This window comes from Phascolarctos cinereus, unplaced genomic scaffold (assembly GCF_003287225.1).
Source record: "Phascolarctos cinereus isolate Bilbo 61053 unplaced genomic scaffold, phaCin_HiC Scaffold_4;HRSCAF=312, whole genome shotgun sequence".
NCBI classification, from domain to species: Eukaryota; Metazoa; Chordata; class Mammalia; order Diprotodontia; family Phascolarctidae; genus Phascolarctos; species Phascolarctos cinereus.
The window spans coordinates 699,911,655-699,934,599 of NW_027555847.1; the positions used below are offsets into that span (position 1 = coordinate 699,911,655).

Here is a 22,945-nt window from a genome sequence, read left to right on the forward strand (position 1 = left end):
GATACCGCCGGCCCCGCGCTCCCTCGGGCGCTCGCTTCACCTCAGAAGCCCGACACTTCCGCCTCCCGGCCGCCGTCCGCTTGTCACTGGCGTGACGAGGGGCACGTGACCGGGGCGGGGCGGGGCCAGGGGCGGAGGCGGGGCGGTCACATGAGCAGAACGCTCCGAGAAGGTGAGCTAGCTCGGCTCTATCCTCCGCTCCCTTTTCCATCTGCCCCAGCTCCCGAGAAGTCTCCCCCCTCCTTCCCCCTCTCGCGAGCTTGGGGGGGGTGGGGGGAATCAGGGGCGCGCGCCAAGAGGCCGCAGTTAGAGGCGTTAGGGGACTGGCCTGGCAGGGGCGGGGCTAGAGCTTGAGAGAGGTGTGGCCAGAGGAGAGTGAGGTGGGGCTAGAGCATGAGAGGGGCGTGGCCAAATGGGAAGGGGGGTAGCGGGGTCTCGTTTGGGGGCGTTCCTCCTGTACTTAAAACAGTCCCTGGTCCTTTCTAGATCTCAGTTTTCTTCTCTGCCGGGTGAGAGAATAGCTCGGGCTGCTTTCCCAGGACCTCATGTAGCCCAGTACAAAGAACATTTGCTTTTGAGCCCGAGAACCAGGGTTCAAATCCTGCCTCGGCTCTTTCTTCCTGTGACCCTGAGCATTCCTGTCACCTTCCTGGGCCTCAGTTTCCTTGCCCACAAAATGAGGGAGTTGGACCAGATGGGCGTTAGAGCGCTGACCCTGGGACCGTGCTGTCTGTTCCAATCCTGCCTCGAGCCCTCAGGTCCTAGCAGCCTTTGGACGGCATTATTCTGCCCCAGTTTCCTGGAGGAGGGAAGCGTCTAAGTCAAGTCAAGGCAGCAGGCACTTAGTGCCTGCTGTGTGCCCTGGAGCAAACAAAGAAGACGCGGAAACTGTCCCCAGGTCGTTCCACTGACTGAGGTGTTTGCAAAGTGCCTTTTAAAGCCCTCTGATCTCCCAGTAATTTCAGGAGGCAGTCACTACCCGTGTCACTGTGCCCGTTTGAACTGTTGAGAAAACTGAGGCCCAGAAAGTCCAGGTCACTAGCCCCGAGGTTATAAAGTCAGTCAATAAACATGAAGTGCCTCCCATGGGGCAGGCACTCTGCTAAGGGCTAAGGGTGCAAAGGAAGACAGAGACAGACCCTACCCTCAGAGAACTCCCAGTCTACAGAGGGAAGGAGCGCAATGGGCTTGGGAAGAGGCTTCTTGGAGAAGGAGGGATTTACTAATAACCGTCAGAGCCGCCATTTGAACTCATGTCTTGGGACCCCAAGTCCAAAGCTCTGGGGAATAGCAGGAATGCAAAAAGCCAAGGCAACATTGTTGGACCCATTGTAGGTCTCTGAGGACCCTTTTCACTAGATTATGAGTCAAGCAGGACACAGATTCAAATCCTGCTTTCTAGCTGGGTGACTCTGGGTGAGTCTCTTTACCTCTATGGTAACAGTTGCTCCAAAGCGCTGCCATGGGAGGTAATGAGCTCCCTGTCTCTGGCTGTCTTCAAGCAAAGGCTGGAAGGCCAGTGGTCAGACCCTTTCAGGGCCTGTGAGATCTCCTTCACCTCCAGATTCTGTGATTCCTCTCCCTGCCCTCACACTCACTGAGCTTCATAAACCTGCCAGACTTCCTTCCTTTCCCTGATCCTCAGTTTCCTCACCTGGAGAATGGGGATAAGAATCAATGCCTCCTGCCTGCTTCACGGGGTTGTGTCTTGAGGCAACGGTAATGATGATAGTAGACATTTATGTCTTCAGGGAGCTGACTTTCTTATGGGGAATAGGTGTTCAGGGAAATAAGCAGCTTGGTTAGTTCTGGAGGAAGAGAGCTGGGATCGGGAGAGACTTCGGAGAAAGCAGTCTCTGAGCTGAGCCTGGGAGCTTAAGCATTCCGAGATCCATCCAGGTAGAGAGGGTGGGGGAGCCAGCATGTGCAGAGGTGTGGAGGTGAGAGTGTTAGGTTTGGGGACTTGAGGCAGGGAGGTAACCAAGAGGCTCCTGGGATAGTCCAGGTGAGGGGTGGAACTCAGGTAGGGCCATGAGAGAAATGTGGCGTCAGACCCCACCATTGCTTGGCCGTGGAGGTGAGGAAGGAGTTTCCAAGGTGATTGGGAAGGCAGTAGTGCCCTCAGCAGAGATGGGAAGGCTCCAGGCAGCGGATTTGGAGGGGACAGGCTGTAAGTGCTCTCTATCCTCTCTTCTTATTCACAAGAATAAATACTACAAGTGTGGCTATTATCCCCATTTTGCTGCTGTGAAGACTGAGGCTGGGTGGGGCAGCTGGGTGGCACAGTGGATCTCTAGAGCACCGGCCCTGGACTCCGAAGGTCCTGAGTTCAAATGTGGCCTCAGACACATAACACTTACTAGCTGTGTGACCTGGGCAAGTTGCTCAACCCCGTGGCCTAACCCCACCCCCACCCCGCAAAAAAAAAAGAAAAGACTGAGGCTGGTGAATCAGAAGTGACCAGCCCTTGACTGCACAGCTAATAATTGTTGCATCTGCGTCTCCTGACTCAAAATCCTGTGCCCTTTCCAAGCTTGGGAGATTGCATGAATGGAGACAAGTCTGGGGGAGAGGACATTGCACGGACTGTTCCATTCCATGGGATGGCCTGGGAAGCCCTAAGTTACCTGATGAGGAGTGGAAAGAAGATTCTTTTAGCTCTCCAGAGCCCCAAAGAGCCTCCCAAACTTTTAGCTTTGAGCATCACAGATCAAAGGAACATAGATTCAGTGCTGGAAAAGACTTCAGAGGCCATGATATCCAATTCCCTGTTTTTTACAGCTCAGGAAACTGAGGTCCAAGGAGTTTCAAATAGCTTGTAAGTGTCAAATAGCTTGTAAATAGCTTGGGGCAGGGTGGAGTTCCAATCCTGCCTGGCAGATCTACCTATGTGACCCTGGGCGAGTCACTTGACTTCTCTCAGGCTCAGTTTCTTCATCTGCAGAATAGGGGCGCTGTATCTCTTAGGTGCCTGAGATACTCTTCCTGAATCCCCAGTCCAGGACTTCTCCCACAACTTCTTGCTGTCTTCCTTGACTCCCAAGCCCAAGGTATAAATAGAGAATATCTGCGCTGGAAGGGACATGTAGGGCCGTCGAGTCACTATCTCATTTTGGCAGCTGGTAAAACTGTGGCTTGGAGAGAAGTGACCTGTCCAAACCATAGCTGTTTGGTGCCAGAGCTGGGGTCAGAGTCTCCTTACCTTCACGTCCTGCCAAGCATTGAATGGCCATGAATGTTTTATGAAAGAGGAATTCTACCAGTGTCTAATAAGAGAAGCCAGGATAGCAGAGCCTTCCTCTGTCTCCTCATCTGGGCTCAGAGGTAGTTCCAAGCTTTAGAAGGTTAGGCCAGGTCTGGTGGGTTCTGCCGACCTGGGAAGCTAAGAATGGGCTGCCTGAGACCCAGCCTAGCCAGGTACAGAGAGGCTGATCAGTCCTCATGTCACACTGGCTACTTCTCTCCCAGCCTCAGTTTCCTTTGCTGTCCAACGGGGATAGTAAATGGGATTGCTTTTTTTTTTTTTTACTCCTCCCACTAAAATGGGGAGGAATTATAGGCTGTGTTAGGTGGAGAGAGTCCCCTTTGTGTATAAAAATAAGTCGACCCAGTGAAATCCACTCTTCATGGGCCAACCTTGGGACAATCAACAAACCTTTATCAGTCGCTGCCCTGTGAGCTGGATGTCTCATGGGCATCTCAGTGTTCCCTGAACGGTTCTCTGTCCTTCCCCTCCAGCCCATTCCTCTTCCAGACTTTACTGTTACCATCAGGGCACCATCTCCTTTTCAGTAGCCAGGCTCAGAGCCATCTTTGACTGCTCACTCTCACCCTCGTATTCAGACACCTGCCACATCTTGTCATTTTCCCTTCTCTTCACTCACCCAGCCACAATATTGGATGGTAGAGTATATTGTGGTCACTAGGTGAAGTCGACAGGAAGCCAGGTGATGAAGAGCTTTAAACACCAAATGGGATTTTCCTTTTTCTTATCTGGAGGTAATAGAGATCTGGGGCCATCTTCACTCATCCTGATCTGTATCTTGATATGTTGCTGTTGGACCCAGATAGCTCCCGAGGTGAGAGTGAGGCTGGTGACTTTGCACAGCCCTCCTCACTTAAATCCAATTCACTTGCAAGGCACGGCATCACCTCCCTGCTGTCGTGGTCCTCTTCAAGAACGAAGGGCAAACAGCAACAGTGGGGAGCTGCCAGTTTATTGATGAAAAGGCTGACGTGGTCAGACTTATACTTAAGGCAGATACACTTGACGGCAGAGTGGAAAATGGATGGCAGTGGGGAGAGATTTGAGGCGAGGAAATCAACCAGCAGCTATTGTAATAGTCCATATGGGAGGTGATGAGGGCGTGTGCCAGGCTAATGGCAATGTCAGAGGGAAGTCAGGGTTATACCAGAAGTGCTAAAAAAAAGGCCGAACAAGCAGGATCTGGCAACATGGGGGATATGGCGGGGTGAGTTGTGGAGGATGGCCCCTAGGTTACCAATCTGGGTGACTGAGAGGATGCTGGTACCCTTGACAGTAATGGGGAGGTCAGGAGGAGGGGAGGGTTTTGGGGAAAAGCTAATGAGTTCAGTTTTGGATATATTGAGTTCCAGGTGTCTGTGGGACATTCGGTTCAAGATGTCCAGTGGGCAGTTGGAGAATTGAGTTCAAGAGAGTAGGTAGAGCTGGATAAAAATGTGAAAATAATTTACGTTAAAGATCATGATTGAATCTGCGAGCTGATGAGAGCACTGAGTGAGACACTCTAGAGGGAGAAGAGAAAAGGGTCTAGGACATCCGTGGTGAGGGAGGAGAGCCAGTAAAGGGGGCTGAGAAAGGATGGTCGGAAAGATAAGAGGGAAACCAGAAGAGAATGATGTCCCAAAAACCTAGAGAAGGAGAAGAGAAGGAACAGTGGTGTTGAAGGCCGAAGAGAGGGCGAGAAGGATCGATCTGGCCAGTAAGAGGTTGGAAAGAGCAGTCTAGGTTGAGGGACGAGGTTGGAAGTCTCTGCGGAGCTTTTAGAAGAGGAGAGGAAAGGAAGTGCTGGTTGTAGGTGGTTTTCTCAAGGAGCTAAGCCATGAAAGATCAGAGAGGTGTACGATGACAGCTAGCAGCGATGGGGAGATCAAGTCAGAGTTTTTGAGGATAGAAGAGACATGAGTATGTCTGTAAACAGCAGAGAAGTAGCAGATTAGTGAGTGTGCGAATGACAGAGGGGACCATCTCCTGCTTGTGCAGAGAGGGAGGCTAGTTTGCCCAGGCCACCATAATGACCCTCCTTCCTGGGAGACAGGAGTGAAGGAGGGAGGAGAGAGTAGGGGAAGGCATCTGAGGGACTTGAGATGAGGAGGTGGAGGGGAGAAGAGGGAGCTCTCCACCAATGGTCTATTTTTTTCAATGAGGAGCAAGATTCTCAAGTGAGGGGGATAAGGAGAGGGAGGCAGGGGAGGATGGAGAAGGGATGAGCAGGTTTTGAAAAGCCACCAGGGTGAGCAGTATAAGGAATTAGTTAGGGAAGTGTTGCTGGAGTGAGGGACCAGGGGAGATCATGTGACATTCATTTGAAGTAGTCTCTATCAGCATGGCATCAGGATTTTCTTCAGCTCTCTTTGGCACACATGAGTAGGAGCAAAGACATTGGCTAGTGGGAGTGCCAGGCAGAGGCTTGGCAGGACAAAATCACCCATTTGATAAGGGGGCAAGGGACTTGAGGAGATAATGGCCAGTTGGACTGGTTCATCAAAGCAGTCAAGATGAGAAGGGAGGAAAGTGTAACTAGGGTGAAGGTAGATGGCTTAGAAAGAACTGAGGGGTCTAGGGTGAGAATAAAGAACAAGGGGAGGGCAGGCGGGCACAGGAGAGGTGGAATGTGTTTTGTGTGTCCTTGTGCGGTTATGTTGTCTTATATGTTGTCACCTGTGATAGACTATAAACTCCTTAAGGGCTGTATCCCCAGCACTTGGCCCAGTGCTTGGCACATAAGTAGGCACTATATAAATGTTAGCTAGCAGATATTAGCTAGTGTATATTATATATAATATAGATAACATATTAGCTATTATGTATAATTATTGTTATTGATTGGTTGATTAATATAGTTTTCTTGAATCAAATAATGCATTCCTTTTCATTCTTCTTTCCTTTTCTGCCTCCTCTGTATTTCAAGACAAAAATGAGACAGTCCCTGCCCTCAAGGACCTTACATTCTACTGAGAAAATATAGATGAATAAATAGAAACTATATACAAAGCAAATTGAACAGGCAAGAGATCTTGTTATCCCTGTTTCATAAGAAGTAAACTGAGGGATTCCACACTGCACAGTAGATAGTAAAGTCAATCCACAAGAAATTTATTAAGCCTGTGCTAGGCACTGTTAAGTCTGGGTATGTGAAGGCAGAAACAGTCTCTGCCCATGAGGGACACATGGAGTGGATAGATGGTCATCTCCGAGGGAAAGGCTCTAGCAGCTGGGAAAGGCTGGGCTAGGGACTGGGAAAGCCTCTGCAGATGATGGAATTTGAGCTGCATCTTGAAGAAAGCCCCAGGGTAGAGCCCAGGAGGGAGATGGATCATCCTCTGGCCACTTGGGACTTGTGGGGAGGGTCTGAGGGACAGCTAGAAGACTCTACCTCAGGCCTACGTCTTCTCATCAATATGGTGGCAGCCAGACCAAGACGGATAAACTATGCCTCTCTCCCTCCCTCCAGAATAGGTCGAGTGTCGTCATGGGCTTCCTAAGGCTTTTCCGATGCACTCCCGTCCCGTGGGCCTGGAAATCTGCCCGACTGCAGCCGTCCCAGATTTGGGCCTGGCACCCGCTCCGATGGAAACACTCTGGGGGAGGCTCCTACAAAGCTGTGATATTTGACATGGGTGGGGTTCTCATTCCTGCCCCATCCAAGGTGGCTGCAGGTGAGCTCTCCGAGGTTATGTCTCTTTCCAGGACCCTGGGGACACAGGTTGAGACGGCTGCCAAGGCCATCCTCTCGTGATAGAGGCGGCAGGCAGTGGGGTGCAGCGGAAAGAGAGCACGGTCTGGCAGTTAGGATGCGTCCTCCACTGCCTGCCTGTGTGCAGACCTAGGACTGGCCGGTTCCCCGAGCTGGGCTCCTCCTTCTTCCTCCAACAGGTTGCAGTAGATTCCCTCTAACGTGTATCAGGCTGTGAGAGCTAGGATCCTGGAAGTGCATTTTTTGGTTTTATGTAATTGATTCCAAAGCCCCGAGGGCCTACTTCAAATAATCATAATAGTAGCTAACACTTATGTAGCACCTGCTGTGTGCCAGACACTGAGCTAAGCACTTTACTATGATTATCTCAGAGGATCTTCACAACGACCCTGGGAGGGAGGTGCTATTCTCATCCCCTTTCTACAGATGAGGAAACTGAGGCAGACAGCAATGAAGTGACTTGCCTAGCATCACAAAGCTAGTAAATGTCTGAAGTTGGATTTGAACTCGGGTCTTCCTGACCTCAGGCCCAGTGCTCTGTGCCAGTAGCCAGCTGCCTTGGAGCACTTCTTAATGGAGTGTTTGCTGTGAAAAAGCTACCTTTAGGGACTATTTTTAAACCTCTACCTCCTCCTTTTTTTTTTTAAAGTCTAGGCCAGTGATATCATTGGTATAGGGAGCTTCTGAGGCAGAAACTCCATCCACCTATACAAGCAGATAGCTTTTCTGCAGCTTAAAGCCCCACGGGCTGCCCAGCGCACTGAGACATCTGTGTCTGTGCATTTATTAAGCGCCTGCCATGTGCCCCGCACTGTGCCCTGTGACTTGCAGGGGGCAGCTTGAGCTGTCCTGTGTCAGAGGGGGCCCTTGAGCCCTGGCCTTCCTCACACAGCGCCTGGCATAGGTACTGGGCACTTAACCAACACTCATTAGTAGACAGATTGAGTCCTTCCTCAGGCCTTCTCGCCCACCACTGCAGGGGGCCTCGCTCAATGCGATCCTAAGGGCTTTAAGACAAAGACGGAGGCCCCATTGGTCCCTACGGGACTGGGAGAAGAGAAAAAGCCTCAGAGGATAGTGAAAGGACCTGATGCATTAGAGCAGCCACAGCAATGTGTGCTACTGTCCAGAGGGTACCCGGCCTGCTGTCTGGCTCTTGTGATTCCCCGCCCCCCATGCTCCTGGCCTCAGCTGGAGGATGGGCCACCTTTGGGAGTGGCCGGGGCAGGCACCATATTCTTTAATGAGCCGGCAGCCTCAGTGCTTTCTAAGGGGGCAGCTGACTTTTAGAGGGGAGGGAAATCTGGGCTGTTGTTTCCTTCGTTCTCCACCTGCCCCCATAAAGACAGCAGGGGGTGTTACTGCTCATGGGCCATAGAGTAGGAATGGGCCCTAGAGGCCATCCAGTGCAACCTCCTCATTTTGGAAACTGAGAGGTCACAGAACCTTCCCACAGTCACATGGGCTGAGTCAGGATTCAAACCCAGGTCCTCTGATGCCAGACTTGGTGTTCTTTCTGCTGCTTCACAACACCTCCTGTCATTGGGGTGAGGGGAGCCGTAAAGAATGACAAGCCGAGAGGCATACAGAAAGGTAGAGAAGAAACTTGAGATTTGGAGTCGGAGGATCTGGGTTCATTGGTGTGACCTTGGCCAAGTCACTTCTCTGAGGGAGTGGGGTGAGATGGTCCCTGGGATCCCTTCTAGCTTGAAATCCTATCATTGCTGCAGAAAATGGAAAATAATACAGATAGAAACAAGTAGACTAAGGAAGAATGACCAGACACTGACCAGAACCCTCTCAGAATGTCTCCTGGACTTAGTTACTGTCTACCATTTTTTGGTTGTCAAATTGATCATTTTAGACAGAGGGGTGGGAAACCTGTAGCCTCTAGGCCACATGTGGCCCTCTAGGTCCTCAAGTGTGGCCCTTTGATTGAATCCAAACTTAAGTTTTAGACTATCATATTTCTGGAGACTCCTGGGGACTGAGGCTGAAGGGTGTGGGTAAGAGGGCCAGTGACTTATTAGATGAGTGGCCTCTGGGCTGGTCGCTGTGCATGTCTGCAGTTTCCTCACTTCTGGAGGGTGTCATGAGTGGGTATGAACGAAGCAGAACTCAGTGGCCTTGTCCCTGACCATCTCCGTGAGGGTCCTGTGTGATACTAGGCAGGAATGGGACTGTGAATGGCTTTGTTTGACCCCAGCTTCCCTGGAATGCCTGGCCACGGCTGCTCCGCCTCTGCTCTAGGTAGAACCACACAGTTGGATGTCCCCAACATTTTTGACCGAGGTTGCCCCATGGGGCTCTTCTGCTTTCTCTAGTGTGGGAGGCGCAGAATCACATCCCTTCCGGAACAATCATCAAGGCCTTTGTCACTGGAGGGGATAAGGGGCCCTGGATGAGATTCATGAGAGGAGAAATGACAGTGGAGGAATTTTTACAGGAGTTTGGGACACAGTGCTCTGAGATGGTGAGTGAAAGGAGCAGATTTTCCCTGCAGCGCTTGTTTTTGTAGGGGGCTGCTGTGCTCACTCATTAAGCTGCCTTAAGTCCAACTTTGCAAAGCGCATAGTGGGGTAGAGGGTTGGACTTGGGATTAGGGGACCTGGGTTCAAATTCTGCTGTTGTTTGCCCCCAGTGTGACAACCTTTTCGGGGCTTCTTTCCTTGTCTCTAACACGAGGATATCAGAGGACATCAGTGATTCTCCAACTTTTTGGTCTCAGGACCCCTTTATGCTCTTAAAAATGATTGAAGACACCCCTACCCAGCCAAAGATGGGTTTTTATGAGTTATATTTATGAATATTTGCTTATTTGAAATTAAAATACAGTCTTGGTATTATTATTATGTTTTAGTATTATGAAAACAGTTTTGACTTCATGGACCTCCTGAAAAGGTCTCAAATACCGCTAGCAGTCCAAGGACCCCATTTTGAAAAAGGGAGGGGGAATAAACATTGATAGGATGCCTATTATGTGTCAGGCACTTTTACAAATATTACCTCATTTGAGGTGAAGTGACTTGCCCAAGGTCGCAGATCTGGAAGGTGTCGGAGGCTGGACTTGAACTCAGGTCTTCCTGACTCCAGGCCCAGCGCTCTAATCCCCCACACATCCGACTGCATCATCCACAGGAGTGGGTGGCCTCGAAGGTCCCTTCCAGCTCTAACACCTACAATCTACCGAATACCTAGTTTCAGTAGATTGTCTGTTGTCCCATTTCGTATGGTGTCACGGAAGAGGCGCTGGACCTAGAGTCAGAGGGAGCGAGTTAAAATCCTGGTTCTGCCTTTTACTACTTGAGTGACCTTGGGCAAGTCACTCCCTCTCTATCCTGTGCTAACCTGGAAAATGAAGGATTTGACTAAGGCACATCTTTAGGCATGTGAGCCTGTCAACTTTCACAGAAAAGCGAATCAAAATAAATATTCTTTACTCACGACCCACTAGCAATTGCTGGCCTTAGACCCAAGGCCTATCTGTGTGTCTAGTTTAACCACAATGTGTTAAAATCAACTCATCATTCAACACATAGCTGTTAAGGCCTTGGGGCTACAGATTCAGAGAGCAGAACGGTCCCTCCCCACAATGAGTTGCCAGTCTAATGGGACCGAGCACATACAAATACGGACAGCGCAAAGGTCAAGTGATGCCCTACTAATCTCTCTCATTTCTCCTTCCTCCCTCTGTCTCTGTCTCTCTCTCTCCCTTCTCTCTTTTCTCTTCCCTTTCTGTCTCCCTCTTCTTTCTCTCTCCTTTCTCTTTCTCTCTGTCCCTCTCCTCTTTTCTCTCTCTCTCTCTTTCCCTGTCTCCTTTTCTTTACACACACACACACACACACACACACACACACCACACACACACACACACACGGTAGTTTGGGCCCTGACACTTGGAGAGTATGGAAAGGCTTTTTGCAGAAGATGGTGCTTGGGCTACATCTTAAAGAAAGAGGGGGGCTCTGAGGCAGGAGTAAGGAGAGAGGGCCTTCCAGGCATGAGGCATGTCTGCGCAGAGGTCTGGAAACAAGAGATAGACGGTTGTGGGTCACCTGTTTGGCTGGATGGAAGTTGGCAAGAAGGGGAGTAAATACCCAACCAGGCTGGAAAGATTGGTTGGAGTGAGGCTGCAGAGGATTTTAAAAGCTAAATAGAGGAGTTTATATTTGGTCTTAGAGTAGATTGAGGAGGGCAGCCACATGGTAAGATCTGTGTCTGAGAAAACCGTCCTGGCAGCAGCATGTAGGACAGACTGGAGAGGGGAGAGACTGGAGGCAGGGAGTCTGAGTCGGAGGCTGTTTAAGGAATCTCAAGGAGAAGTGACAAGGACCTGAATTAGGGTGAGAGCCATTGGAAGGGAGAGAAAGGGTCAGATGCAAGGGACGGATTGTGGAGATAGAAAGAGACATGGCAGCAGATTGGAGGTTTGAGGAGAGGGAGAGCCAGGAGGCCAGGACGATTCTGGGAGTGAGCCTGGGAAGCTGGAGATTGCTGCTGCCCTGGACACGAGAGGGAGTGAGCCTAGGGGCCAGGATGATGAGTTCAGCCTTGGCTATGTTACAGTTTAGATGCTGGGACATCTAGTTTGAATGTGCCATAGGGAATTGGTGATATGGGGCAGAAGCTTAGGGCAGCGAGCTCAGAGCCTGGATGTAGACGTGGGGGAGTCATCTGCACAAATCCGTGAGAGAGAGGGCGAAGAGAAGGTGGCCCAAGACAGAGGGGGGCACTCACAGCCACGGGGTGTGGCCGCCAGAGCAGATGTTTCTTTAGAAGAGCCAACAAGACTGTAGGTATAGGCAGCCAGATGTTTGGCACAAGCCCTTTCCCTGTCGTAGGACTGTCATAGAAAGGGGTCCATTTTGGGCTCCTTGTGTCCCATCTCCTATTCCTTCTCACGTCACATGTTCCATTGGTCTGGCAAGGCAATGTGTCAGTGCGGAGGGGAATGTGTACTACCAATTATACTCTGTGCATGTTAGCTGCTAAGAGCCGACATCCCCATAGTCTTTGCAAAGGTTTGCCAATTACTAGACAGATATAGATGTTGATATAATCACATACATATATACGTATAGTATCAGTATTAGATAGGTAGATATAGATATATAATCACATCTGTCTATCCTCCATCCATCTATCTATCCATCTCTATCTCCATCTATCTATCTATCTATCTATCTATCTATCTATCTATCTATCTATCTATCTATCTATCTATCATCTTCCATGTCACAAGAACCTTATGAGGTAGCTTTTTTATCCCTTTTTACAGATGAAGAAACTTCAGCTCATGGAGAGTACTTGACTTGCCCCAGGTCACGTAGCTAGTATGGATCAAAGATAGAATTCATACTCGGGTCTCACCTGCCTCCCAAAACCTCACTCTGTCCACTGCTCCCCCTGCCTCCTAACCTCAGAGCCTCCATGGGATGGTCCTTTCAGCACAGACACCATAAATTCCCATCTATCCAGAATGCAAACAACAAGAGAGTTCCAGTGAGCTGATTCTTCTTTTCTGTATTCTGCACACAATTTTTATGGAAAGGAGAGATCTGCACAGGAAAGCAGCCGACAGCAGGGATTTTAAAAATAAAGCTCCTTCCAGATTGCACCAGCCCAGACTTAGCCCTGGCTCCAGCGTTCCCTCCTTCTGCAGCTGGGCTGTGATGATAATCATGACAGTGGCCCCGGAGCGCTCAAACGATGAATTTTCTGAAACAGCAGAAAAATTTAGCTGTAGCTGTTAGCCCCGCAGTTTTTGAGTTGAATTTTTTTTTTTTGGATGAGACCTGTGATTGTATTAATGTAGGGAGCACACCCCTGTTCACGGCAGACCCTTACCTTCTTTGTGACTTAGGGTCTTAAAGAGCCCCCCACGGCGCTAACTAGTTTAGTGACTGGCCCAGGGTCCCACAGCAGAGGGGAAATCTAAACTGCGCTGTTTTCTGTTGTCTTCCAGTTTTTGCAAATTGGACATACGAGGCCAAGGTCCTCAAGTGCAGCCCTTTGACTGAGTCCAAACTTAACACCACAAATCCCCTAATAAAAGGTTTGTTCTGTACAACTTGGACTCAGTCAAAAAGGCTGCACCAAGGACCTAGGAGGCCACATATGGCCTTCGAGGCTGCAGGTTCTCCACCCCTGTCCTACACTATTTGGTAAAACCGAATACTTTGTTTCCCAGCCATTCAGAGTCAATAGGGGTTCACAGTAACTGCCCTGCAAAGTTGAGGCAAAGTCCTAAGTGGGACGCTTCCCTGGGGCAGCTGTAATTAGCCTGGGCCGTGGCCACCAGGTAGTAATGGTCAAGAGCTAAGAAAGCCTTTTCCCAGACTAGGGGAGATTTTTTGCTGCAACTGCTGCCGCTGTTGCTGATTGCTGGGTTTTTTTTTCTCATTATTTCTTAGATAAAGTCGCCGTCGCCGGTGCCGGTTGGCTCATTTTTTTCTCTGCTGACCAGTAGACAATTTTCGAAGCAGTTGTCAGTGATGACAGAAGCGATAAGTCAAATCCGGGCAGAAGGCCTGAAGACTGCAGTTCTTAGTAATAATTTCTATCTCCCCAATGGGGAGAGCTTTTTGCCTCTGGACCGGAAACAGTTTGATGTGGTAAGGCTGCAGGGATTAAAAATAGCGTAGAAAGTGGCCCCCTCCCCTTCCTCCTTCTCTTGGAGCACTGACTGAGGCACCTCATCCTGGCAGGCCTTGGAAAGAGGCCCTGCTTCCTGATGGAGGAGCTCAGCCAAGGCGAAGCCTTGACAAAGTCTTTGTACTCTCCCCAAGGTCAAACGCTAGAGGATTTGATGACTGAGCGTGGGCCTCAGGGAGTGAGTGGCTACACAGGCCTCAGCTTTGGAAACTCACTGCAGTGAGAGGCTCCACTCTGGCCTTCAGATCATCAACACCCCCCCCCCCCATGGGAACCTTGGTCTCATCGGCGCCCTGCCTCTATCAGCCCCTCCCCCACCCTCCACCCCGCCATGGGAGCCCTGGTCCCGCTGTCTCTCTTAAGGCCAGCCCTATTCCCCTTCCGTTCTGTGACCACTTTCTAGAGTGCTCAGTCTGGCCACAACTTTGCCCACTTGAGTATCCATCTTCTTCACTAGAAGATTATTCTCTCTACAAAAGCATTTATTTAAGCTTTGGAAAAATAGATCAGGAATAGAATTCAATTGCACAAGTATTTATGAGCCCCTTCTATGGGTACAGCAGCTTGCTAAGCACCTGAAGAGTTAATTCATCTCTAGCCAATAAGGGTTCAATGAGCACCTGCTCTTTGGGCCAGTTCCTACCCTGGGAGCTGGGGCTACAGAGACAAAGAATGAAATAGGCCCTGCCCTCAAGGGGCTTACATTTTCTCCAGGGAGGCAGGGAGGTATAGTTAGAGCTACAGCATATCCTACATGAATACTAAGTCAATTGGAGAGGGCTGGGAAGGGGGGGGGAGGGGGAGATTGGGAAAGGCTTCCCTAGAAGGCGTCTGTCCGTTGAACAGTTTTGAAGGAAACAGGCCTAAGAGATGGAGGGGAGGTGAGAGTGGCTGCTAGCTATGAGAGCCGTGGAGGGCCAAGCCATAGAGACAGAAGCTGGGGACTTTATGTGCTAGGAGCAGGAGTGACCAGGGCCTTTTGAAAAGGCTTCCCTTAGGAGCTGACCCCTGAGCTGAGCCTTAGGGAAGCTAAGGATTCCACCCCCAGAGGTGATGAGGGAGTACTTTCCAGGCTCACCAGGTTCAGGAAGTAGCAGGTAAGCCAGTCCTTGGGAAGTGGAGCGGGCATGAGGGCAGTGCCGCAGGATCTCTCTGGGAGAGTGGCTGGAGCCAGAGGAGAAAGGGCGTCCAATGCAAAGCCAGGCAGTTAGTGTTTTAACCTACAGGTAATGGGGAGGTGACAGGAGAAGGGCAAGGTCAGACCTCTGCTGCAGGAAGATTTGTTGGAGGATGGATTGGAAGCATGAGAACCTGGAGTGGGACGTCCAGTGAGGAAGCTGTTCTGACAGCCAGACAAGAGAGGGCAGGGGCCTGAACTTGGGCTGTGGCTGTATGAGTGGAGAGAAAGGGAGAGAGTGGAGGAGAGATTCCAGAAGAAGGAGGAGGAGGAGTGCAAGGCCTAACCTGCCAGTTTACAGCTTGGTGAGGCAGAGAGACACCCCTGGAACAGTTAAATAATAGCAGAGGAGCAAACCCCTTTCTGTCCATAAATCCTGCTCTCTACCCAAGACCCCTGTGCCATCGCCCTTGGTGCAAGGTGCCAGGAAAGAGCTTTGTGCAGTGCCTGGCACATAGTAGGTGCTTAATACATGCTTATTGGACTATTGACTGACAAACTTGGGGTCAGAGGACCTGAGTAAAAGCCAAATCAAGAACCACAGACAGAAAAGGATTCTTTTTTTTTTTTTTAAGGCAGTTGGGGTTAAGTGACTTGCCCAGGGTCATACAGCTGTTAAGTTCAAGTGTTTGGTCTGAGGCTGGATTTGAACTCAGGTCCTCCTGACTTCAGGGCCGAGGCTCTGTCCACTGTGCCACCTAGCTGTCCCCCCGAAAAGGATTTCAAAGAAGGGAGCGGGTCAGTGTTGTCTGAAATAATGGGAAAGAACCTCTGGAGGCAGCTCTAGAGACACAGCAGGCACACAGTGTGACGTGACCGATTTGTGAGCCTCTGAGCAGCACAGCCAGATTTGGCCGTCTCTGGGACTGTGTCACTGGGAGCACTTCTTCCCCAAAGCTGCCCTCTCTGGCTCCTGAAGAGGAAGGATGTCGACTTAAGGCATTGGCTTCTGAGCAGCACCTTCCAGGTCATCAACAGGCATTTATGAAGCACCTACTGTGTGCCAGGGATACAAAGAGAGGCGAGAGTAGCCCTTGCTCTCAAGTAGCTTACAGTCTAATGGAGGATTCATCATATGAACAACCGTGTACAAACAAGGTGTGGACGGATAATCGGAGTTCATCTCCGAGGGATGGGGTTGGCAGTAAAGGAGGGCAGGAGAGGCTTCTGGCAGGTGGTGAGACCCGAAGTAAGCCAGGAGGCAGAGACAAAGAGTGGAGCCTTCCAGGTGTGGGGGACATGCAGGGAAGGTGCCTGGTTGGGAGATGAAGTATTCTGGGGCAGGGTCAACCAGGAGGCTCGGGTCCCGAGGTGGAAGAGGACGCGTTGGGGAGGTAAGGTGCGGGGCTGGAAGCATCGGAGGGGGCAGGTTAGGAAGGGCATTGAAGACCGGATAGGCATGTTGTATTCGCTCTTGGAGATGATGGGGAGCCCCTGGAGTTTATTGAGTAGGGGGTGTCGTGGTCATACCTGCATTGTAGGAAAATCGCTTTGGAGGATGGATTGGAGTGGGGAGACTTGAGGCAGGTGGGTCCCCCAGCAGACTACAGCGATGGTCCTGGCATGAGGTGATGAAGGTCTGCCCCAGGGCGGGGGCCGCATTAGAGGAGAGAAGGGGCCGTATTTGAGAGATGCTGCCGAGGTGAGATGGACAGGCCTTGGCAACAGCTTGGATGTGGGGGTGAGTGGTAGTGAAGAGTCCAGGATGACCCCTAGGTTGGGAGCCTGAGGGACCAGGAGGATGGTGTTGCCTTCTACAGGAATAGGGAAGGTGTGTGTGGGGGAGGGTTTGGGGGAGAGAGAATGGGTTCCATTTTGGACATGCTGAGTTTAAGATTCTTGCGGGATATCCCGTTCCAGATGTCTAACAGGTGGCTGGAGATTCCAGACGAGATTTATTGACTTGTGATATTTAGAAGGGGCTGCTCACCCTTCTGTGCCTCATTTAGAGTTTGAGATGACCGGGTAGAGAGGTAATCACCTGGTCACCTAAGATATTGCTGTTCGAGGCTAGTGCAGTTGTGGTACCTACCACTCCAGGATGGCTCGTGATGATGACAATGACGATACTGATGATGATGGCTAGCATTTAAATAAGGGCTTGACAAATGGCTTTATAAATAATATCCCATTTAGTCCTCACTACAACCCTGAGAGATAGGGGCTATTATTATCCCCATTTTGCAGATGAAGAAACTAAGGCAGACAGATGTTAACTGAATTTTGGGTCACACAGCTAATAAGCATCTGAGGCCAAATTTGAACTCATGTCTTCTGATTCTGGGTCTTCCCACTTCACTACCTAGCAAGGGCTAGTTTCTTATCCTCAGGATCTAGACTGGGGTTGTTCCAAGACTCATCCAGGGAGTTTGTTGTATCCTAGGGCGCCCCCCAAAGTTTTGATTTTAGGGGTTTCTGTAGCCATGTAAGGCCCATTTTCTGGTAGACACTCCCTACACACACACACACACACACACACACACACACACACACACACTGCCCAAGAGGGCCAGAAGAAGCTCAGTTTCCCAGACCTGTAATAAATGGAGCACTGTTTCCTGGTGCCTTCAAAGGTTCTGTCCATACTTGAATTCTTAAGTCAGCGTCAGAACCTAGATGGCCTAGGGTGAAAGGGAAGGGGTAGGGTAGGGATGTGTTAAATGTCAAGGCAAATAATCTTTACTACATCCTCTTCAGTTATAATTCCCATCCAAGAGGATATATTTTAGTTTATAAACTAAACAAATGTTCTGTATCTTCCTAGAGGCAGTGTGTTATTGTGGCTAGAGAGCCAGCCTTAGTCAGGAAGACCTGGGTTCAGGTCCCAACTTTGACCCATACTTCCTGTGTGACCCTGGGTATGTCACTGTTCTCAGGCCACAGGGAGTCCCCTGAGGCTATAAGGTGCAGAGCAGGTGCTGAACCACCTGGGCAAAGGGAGTTCCCTTATGTAGAGTCCCCTACACCATAGAAGTCGCAGAGCTGGTCCCCAAATATTGGACACCCAGGGATGATGCTGGGAAACACTGAGATTAAGGCCCCGTCTCATTTCCTCCGGAGCCCGGCATACGGCTGTAGGCCACATCATATCTGAATGGGGGATGGTGTATGTACCATTTCTTTTCCCTGGCTTGGTATAGAGGGTTCAGTGTTTCAGGCTCCTTAGATTCATCAAGAAGCATCTGTTAATGCCTGCTATGTGCCAGGCACTGTGTTGGCTGATGAGGTTACAGAGACAAAAGTGAAACAGCCCCTGTCCTCAGAGAGCTTACATTCTGATGGCAGAGACCATACACTCATCACTATACCTGCTGTATAGTTTATCATGTTAGAATATACAGCATCTATGGACAGTGATACCAGAGAGTTTTGGGAGAGAAAGCACTAGCACTTGGTAGGGATAGGAAGGGCCAGGAAAGACTTCCTGTGGAAACCAGTGTTTGAAGTTTGAAGGAAACCAGGGCTTCTAAGGGATGGAAACGAGGAGAGAGTGTGTTCCGGTTCAAATCACAGGCCACGCAGAGGTGTGGAGGTGAGAGTGGGAAGACCCCCAAGTGGGCCAGTGGGGCTGAACCGTAGAATATATACATGGAGGGAGGTGATATGTGATAAGGCTGGAAAGGGAAGAAGGGGCCTGGTCAAGACTTCAATGCCAAACAAAGGGGTTTGTGTTTTATTTTGGAGGTATTAGGGAGACACTGCAGATTGTCAGCATAGTTCCATTAAAAACAAAAACCACCCAAAGAATTGTACTGTAAGCCCAAAGCACAACATAGGGTAAGGCTTTTTTCAAACCTCATACTAATAATTTGATTGTGAATTTGCTCAGGATATTTTGTTTTGTATCACAAAACATAAACCCGACTTTGTTAGAATTTTTATGGCTTCAGGGGTCTGAGTTTGTGACTTGGGAATCTATAGGGCAGTCGATAGATTTCATTTTATCGCATTCAAGCAAACAGGATGAGTGGTAGCATGCTCAGCAGGCCTTTTGGGGGAAATTGGTCCTCCTCTCTGCAGCAGGTGGAGAGGGAGAGTTAGGAGCGCTGGAAGCCCATGGCTTGCTATTTCCTTCCCCACCATTTCTCCAGGACTCTCAATGAGGTTCACACCAGGAGCTCAGGAACATGGCGGACTGTGAGGAGGAAAGTCTAATTACCATTTCTAACCCTGTCTCCAAGGCCTGTACCCCTGGGCCCCTGGTATCCTCACTGCCATAATCTACAGCCCCAGGAGCACTTAGCAAGCAACACAATGGGACGGGTCATTCAGTTGGGGCCTTCTGAGACAAAAGTGGGCCCCTGGGACATCCCTGGGTCTGCTTTCTGACAGCTTCTCCTGATAACAGGTGCTATTGGAAGCTGTTAGCTAGGAAGAAGCCCTGCGTAGCTAGGGTGGCTTCACAGGATCACAGCCCATAGTGTTCCCAAATCCTTCAGCCTAACTTGGTCTTGGCATGTTGTGCAAAAGGGGGTACGCTTGTTCTAACATACCACCTGTGTCCAACCATATTGTCTCCATTTCAGCAAACATGCTGATCTTCACATTAGAGAGCCCCAAAACTGGTTTTCTGAATGTTTACCTGTGTTTCCCATGCCTCCTTTAGGTTGTTGAATCCTGTCTGGAAGGGGTCTGCAAGCCGGACCCCCATATTTATAAGATGTGCTTGCAGCGGCTGCAGGTGGAGCCTGCAGAATCCATCTTTCTTGACGACCTCGAACGTAATTTAAAAGCAGCGGCCCAGCTTGGCATTCACGTTATAAAGGTATAGAATCAATCAGCCAGTGAGCATTGATTAAACACTCACTGTGTATCCAGGTAGTGTTAGAGGTGTTGGGGAGACCTTCTGTGAATTCTATAAAATAATAATAATATAATATATTTTTATATTATATTAAATTTCCATGAATTTTATAATGTAATATAATACAATATATCATTATATATAATATAATATACAATTATATATTATGTCATATAATATGTAGTTAATAAACATAAAATATATATAATACATAACAATGTAATAACAAATAATAACAGTATGTGGCATTTATAGGGCACTTTAAGGTTTACAAAGCACTTTATACATGTTCACTCATTTGATTCTCACAACAACTCTGTAAGGTAATGCTATTGTGAGGAAACTGAGCATGGGAGGTGAGGTGAATTGTTCAGAGGCAGCTAGGGAAAGGAAGAAGGGAAGGAAACAGGCATTGTTAAGCACCTACTATGTTCCAGGCTCTAGCTAGGTGCTTATTTGAGCCTTACAGCAACCCTGTGAGGTAATTAGTATTACCCCCATTTTACAAACTGAGGCAGTCAGGGTTACGGCGTTGCCCAACGTTACAACAGCAAAGAAGTATCTGAGGTAAGATTTGAACTCTGATCCCAATCCCACTGCCCTTAGAGAGTAATTGGAGAATATTGTAGGAAGGGTCACTGTGAAGTCTCACATTAGGCTTTCCAAGGATGAGGGGCAGGGGAAGGCAGAGCAAAGTCCCGTGGTTGGGTTGGTGGTTAGTGGGTTGGCAGCGTGACGTGTGGTCACAAAGGAGAATGCCGCAGCCTCCTGCTGTCCTCAGCCCTGCTCAGGCCACATGTTTAGTTCTGGGCACCATGCTCTAGGATGGGCATTGAGCAGCTGCAGGCAGCCCAGAATCCAGAAGGGCCTTGAGCCATGACACATGAGAATTGTTTGAAGGCACTTGGGATGCTTATTCTGGAGAAGAGAAGACGGGGGGTCATGGTGACTCTCTTGTGTCTCCAGTCCTGCATGAGGAAGGATCCGTTGTGTCCGGCTTGACCCCAGAGGGGAAATCACAAAAAGCCTGACTGAGTCTTGATGTCCCAGTTACCTTTGAGACGCGGAGGCCCTTCAGCAGAGGTCTTCTGGCAGAGGCTGGTCACTCCCTGTAGGGTGGTGTGGGCCCACTAGATGACCCCTGACATCCCCTTTCAGCTCTGAAATGCTGAGATGAAAACCCACAAGTCCTGGCCCTGTCATCAGGACAGCCCAGTAGGGGAGGCTCTGAGCAGAAATCAGAAGCAGCCTCTTTTGTGACCTCTTAGTGCTAGGAAACATCATCCTTCCTGGACAGAATGTGTACAATGGTTAGAGGCATAATGGAAATGGGAAGCCTGTTCAGCCTTTGCCTCGATTGAATTTGTTTGTGCCTTTCACCTTTGAAAAAGCTGTCGTCTAGAACTTACAGAATAGGCGGCTGGAAGAGGGTTAGGGTTGAGGGCTGGGAAGTGCTAAAGTCTCTTTTTTTTTTAACCAGGTTAATGATGCAGAAAATGCCTTAAAAGAGCTAGAAACCTTTCTGGGTTTTCCCTTGTGGAAGATCATTCCGAATACCTGCTTTGTGAGAAAGACAATGGAAATTCCAAGAGATTCCCTAGAGAAATACCTCAAAAACCTTCTAGGAAGCCAAGCAGCAGGTATTCTGCAGTCTGGTGTTATGTTTGAAGACCCGTATTCTTAGTGGGTCCATCTCTCATCTTGTGTTGAGCATTGGCTGAGGGTGTGAAGGCCAAATGAGGTATAGCAGGGACAGGAAGGGGCAGTGCTGGGCCCAGGGGCTCAGAGGGGAGCAAGTTCTCTGTTCTATCAGGGCAGAGACGTCAGACTCCTTTGTATCCGCATGTCTTTGGCTCTGAGAGGTTGTGGACATTAGTGCACGTCCCTGAGGTTGTCGACCTGAATAGAGGATGCAACATCCCTTGCCCCTTTGGAGTGTAGACTGTGGATGAGGGGGCAGGGTGCTGTGCCCTGTCAATTACTCTTGCTGAATTGGTTGGTTTTGCTTGATTGCTTTTCTGTCTTCAAAGATGGGGTGGAGCTCAGTGTGTGTGTGTGTGTGTGTGTGTGTGTGGGGGGAGAGGAGGAGATATATCCAGAAATGACTGGGATATAAAAAGAAAAGGAGTCAGTAAAAAAGAAAAAGTTATTCAGTAAAGAAATGTATTTTGTGTATCCCAAGTCTGATCCCCATGAGGTTTTAGGGAATTGTAAACATTTTTTAAATATTCTAAACTAAAAAAAAGTACTTTCAGTTCCAAATTCTCTCTTTTTCTCTATCCTCTCTCCCACTCATTGAGAAGACAAGACATATAATATACGTTATTCATGTGGTCATGTAAAACATATTTTCATATTACTCATGTTGCAAAAGAAAGCATACACAAAAACCGAGAAAAAGAAAGTGAAAAAATTAGGCTTCAGTCTGTACTCAGTGTTCATCAGTTGTCTCCCTGGAAGTGGATAGCATTTTTCATCATGAGTCCTTTGGAATTCTCATGGATTATTGTATTGATTGGAGTAGCTAAGTCTTTTACAATTGATCATCATTAGTTTCAAATTAATTTTTAATCTATCTTTCATGGCCCTTTATTGAATGTAATTTTTATTGCATTATGATCTGAAAAGGATGCATTTAATAGTTCTGTTTTTCTGCATTTGGTTGTGAAGTTTTTATGCCCTAATACATAGCCAATTTTTGTGTATGTGGGTAGCATCTACTGTTCCCATTCAGTTTTTCTTAGAGGTCTGTCATATCTAACTTTCCTAAAATTATTTTAATCTTCTTAAGTTCTTATTTTTTTTTATTAGATTTATCTGGTTCTGAGAAGGGAGAGTTGAGGTCTCCCACTAGTGTAGTTTTACTGTCTATTTCCTCTTGTAACTCATTTAACTTTTCTTCTAAGAATTTGGTTCTATACCATTTAGCACATGTACATTTAGTATTGATATTATTTCATTGGCCATAGCCTTTTAGCAAGATGTAGTTTCCTTACTTATCTCTTTATTTTTTTTAAGGCAATTTGGGGTTAAGTGACTTGCCCAGGGTCACACAGCTAGTAAGTGTCTGAGGCCAGATTTGAACTCAGGTCCTCCTGACTCCAGGGCTGGTGCTCTATCCACTGCACCACCTAGCTGCCCTTTTACTTATCTCTTTTAATTAGGTCTGTTTTTGCTTTTGCTTTGTCTGAGATCATGATTGCTACCCTGTTTTTCTATGTTGGCTGAAGCATAATAGATTCTGCTCCAGAACCTTGTTTTCACTCTGTATGTGTCTCTCTGTTTCAAATGTGTTTCTTATAGACAGCATAGCGTCAGATTCTGGTTTGTAATCCACTCTGCCATCCGCTT

At 48.8% G+C, this 22,945-nt stretch overlaps 1 protein-coding gene across 1 annotated transcript in view; it reads left to right on the forward strand.

Moving 5' to 3' along the window:
• Positions 1-130: 130 nt before the first annotated feature.
• Positions 131-22,945, forward strand: part of ACAD10 (acyl-CoA dehydrogenase family member 10) — a 55,872-nt gene continuing 33,057 nt past the window's right edge. The window contains 6 exon segments of the mRNA XM_020970111.2: positions 131-172; positions 6,717-6,921; positions 9,284-9,432; positions 13,373-13,573; positions 19,397-19,555; positions 21,075-21,234. Of these exon segments, the coding sequence (XP_020825770.1) occupies positions 6,735-6,921; positions 9,284-9,432; positions 13,373-13,573; positions 19,397-19,555; positions 21,075-21,234 (856 nt within the window). The 5' untranslated portion in view covers positions 131-172; positions 6,717-6,734.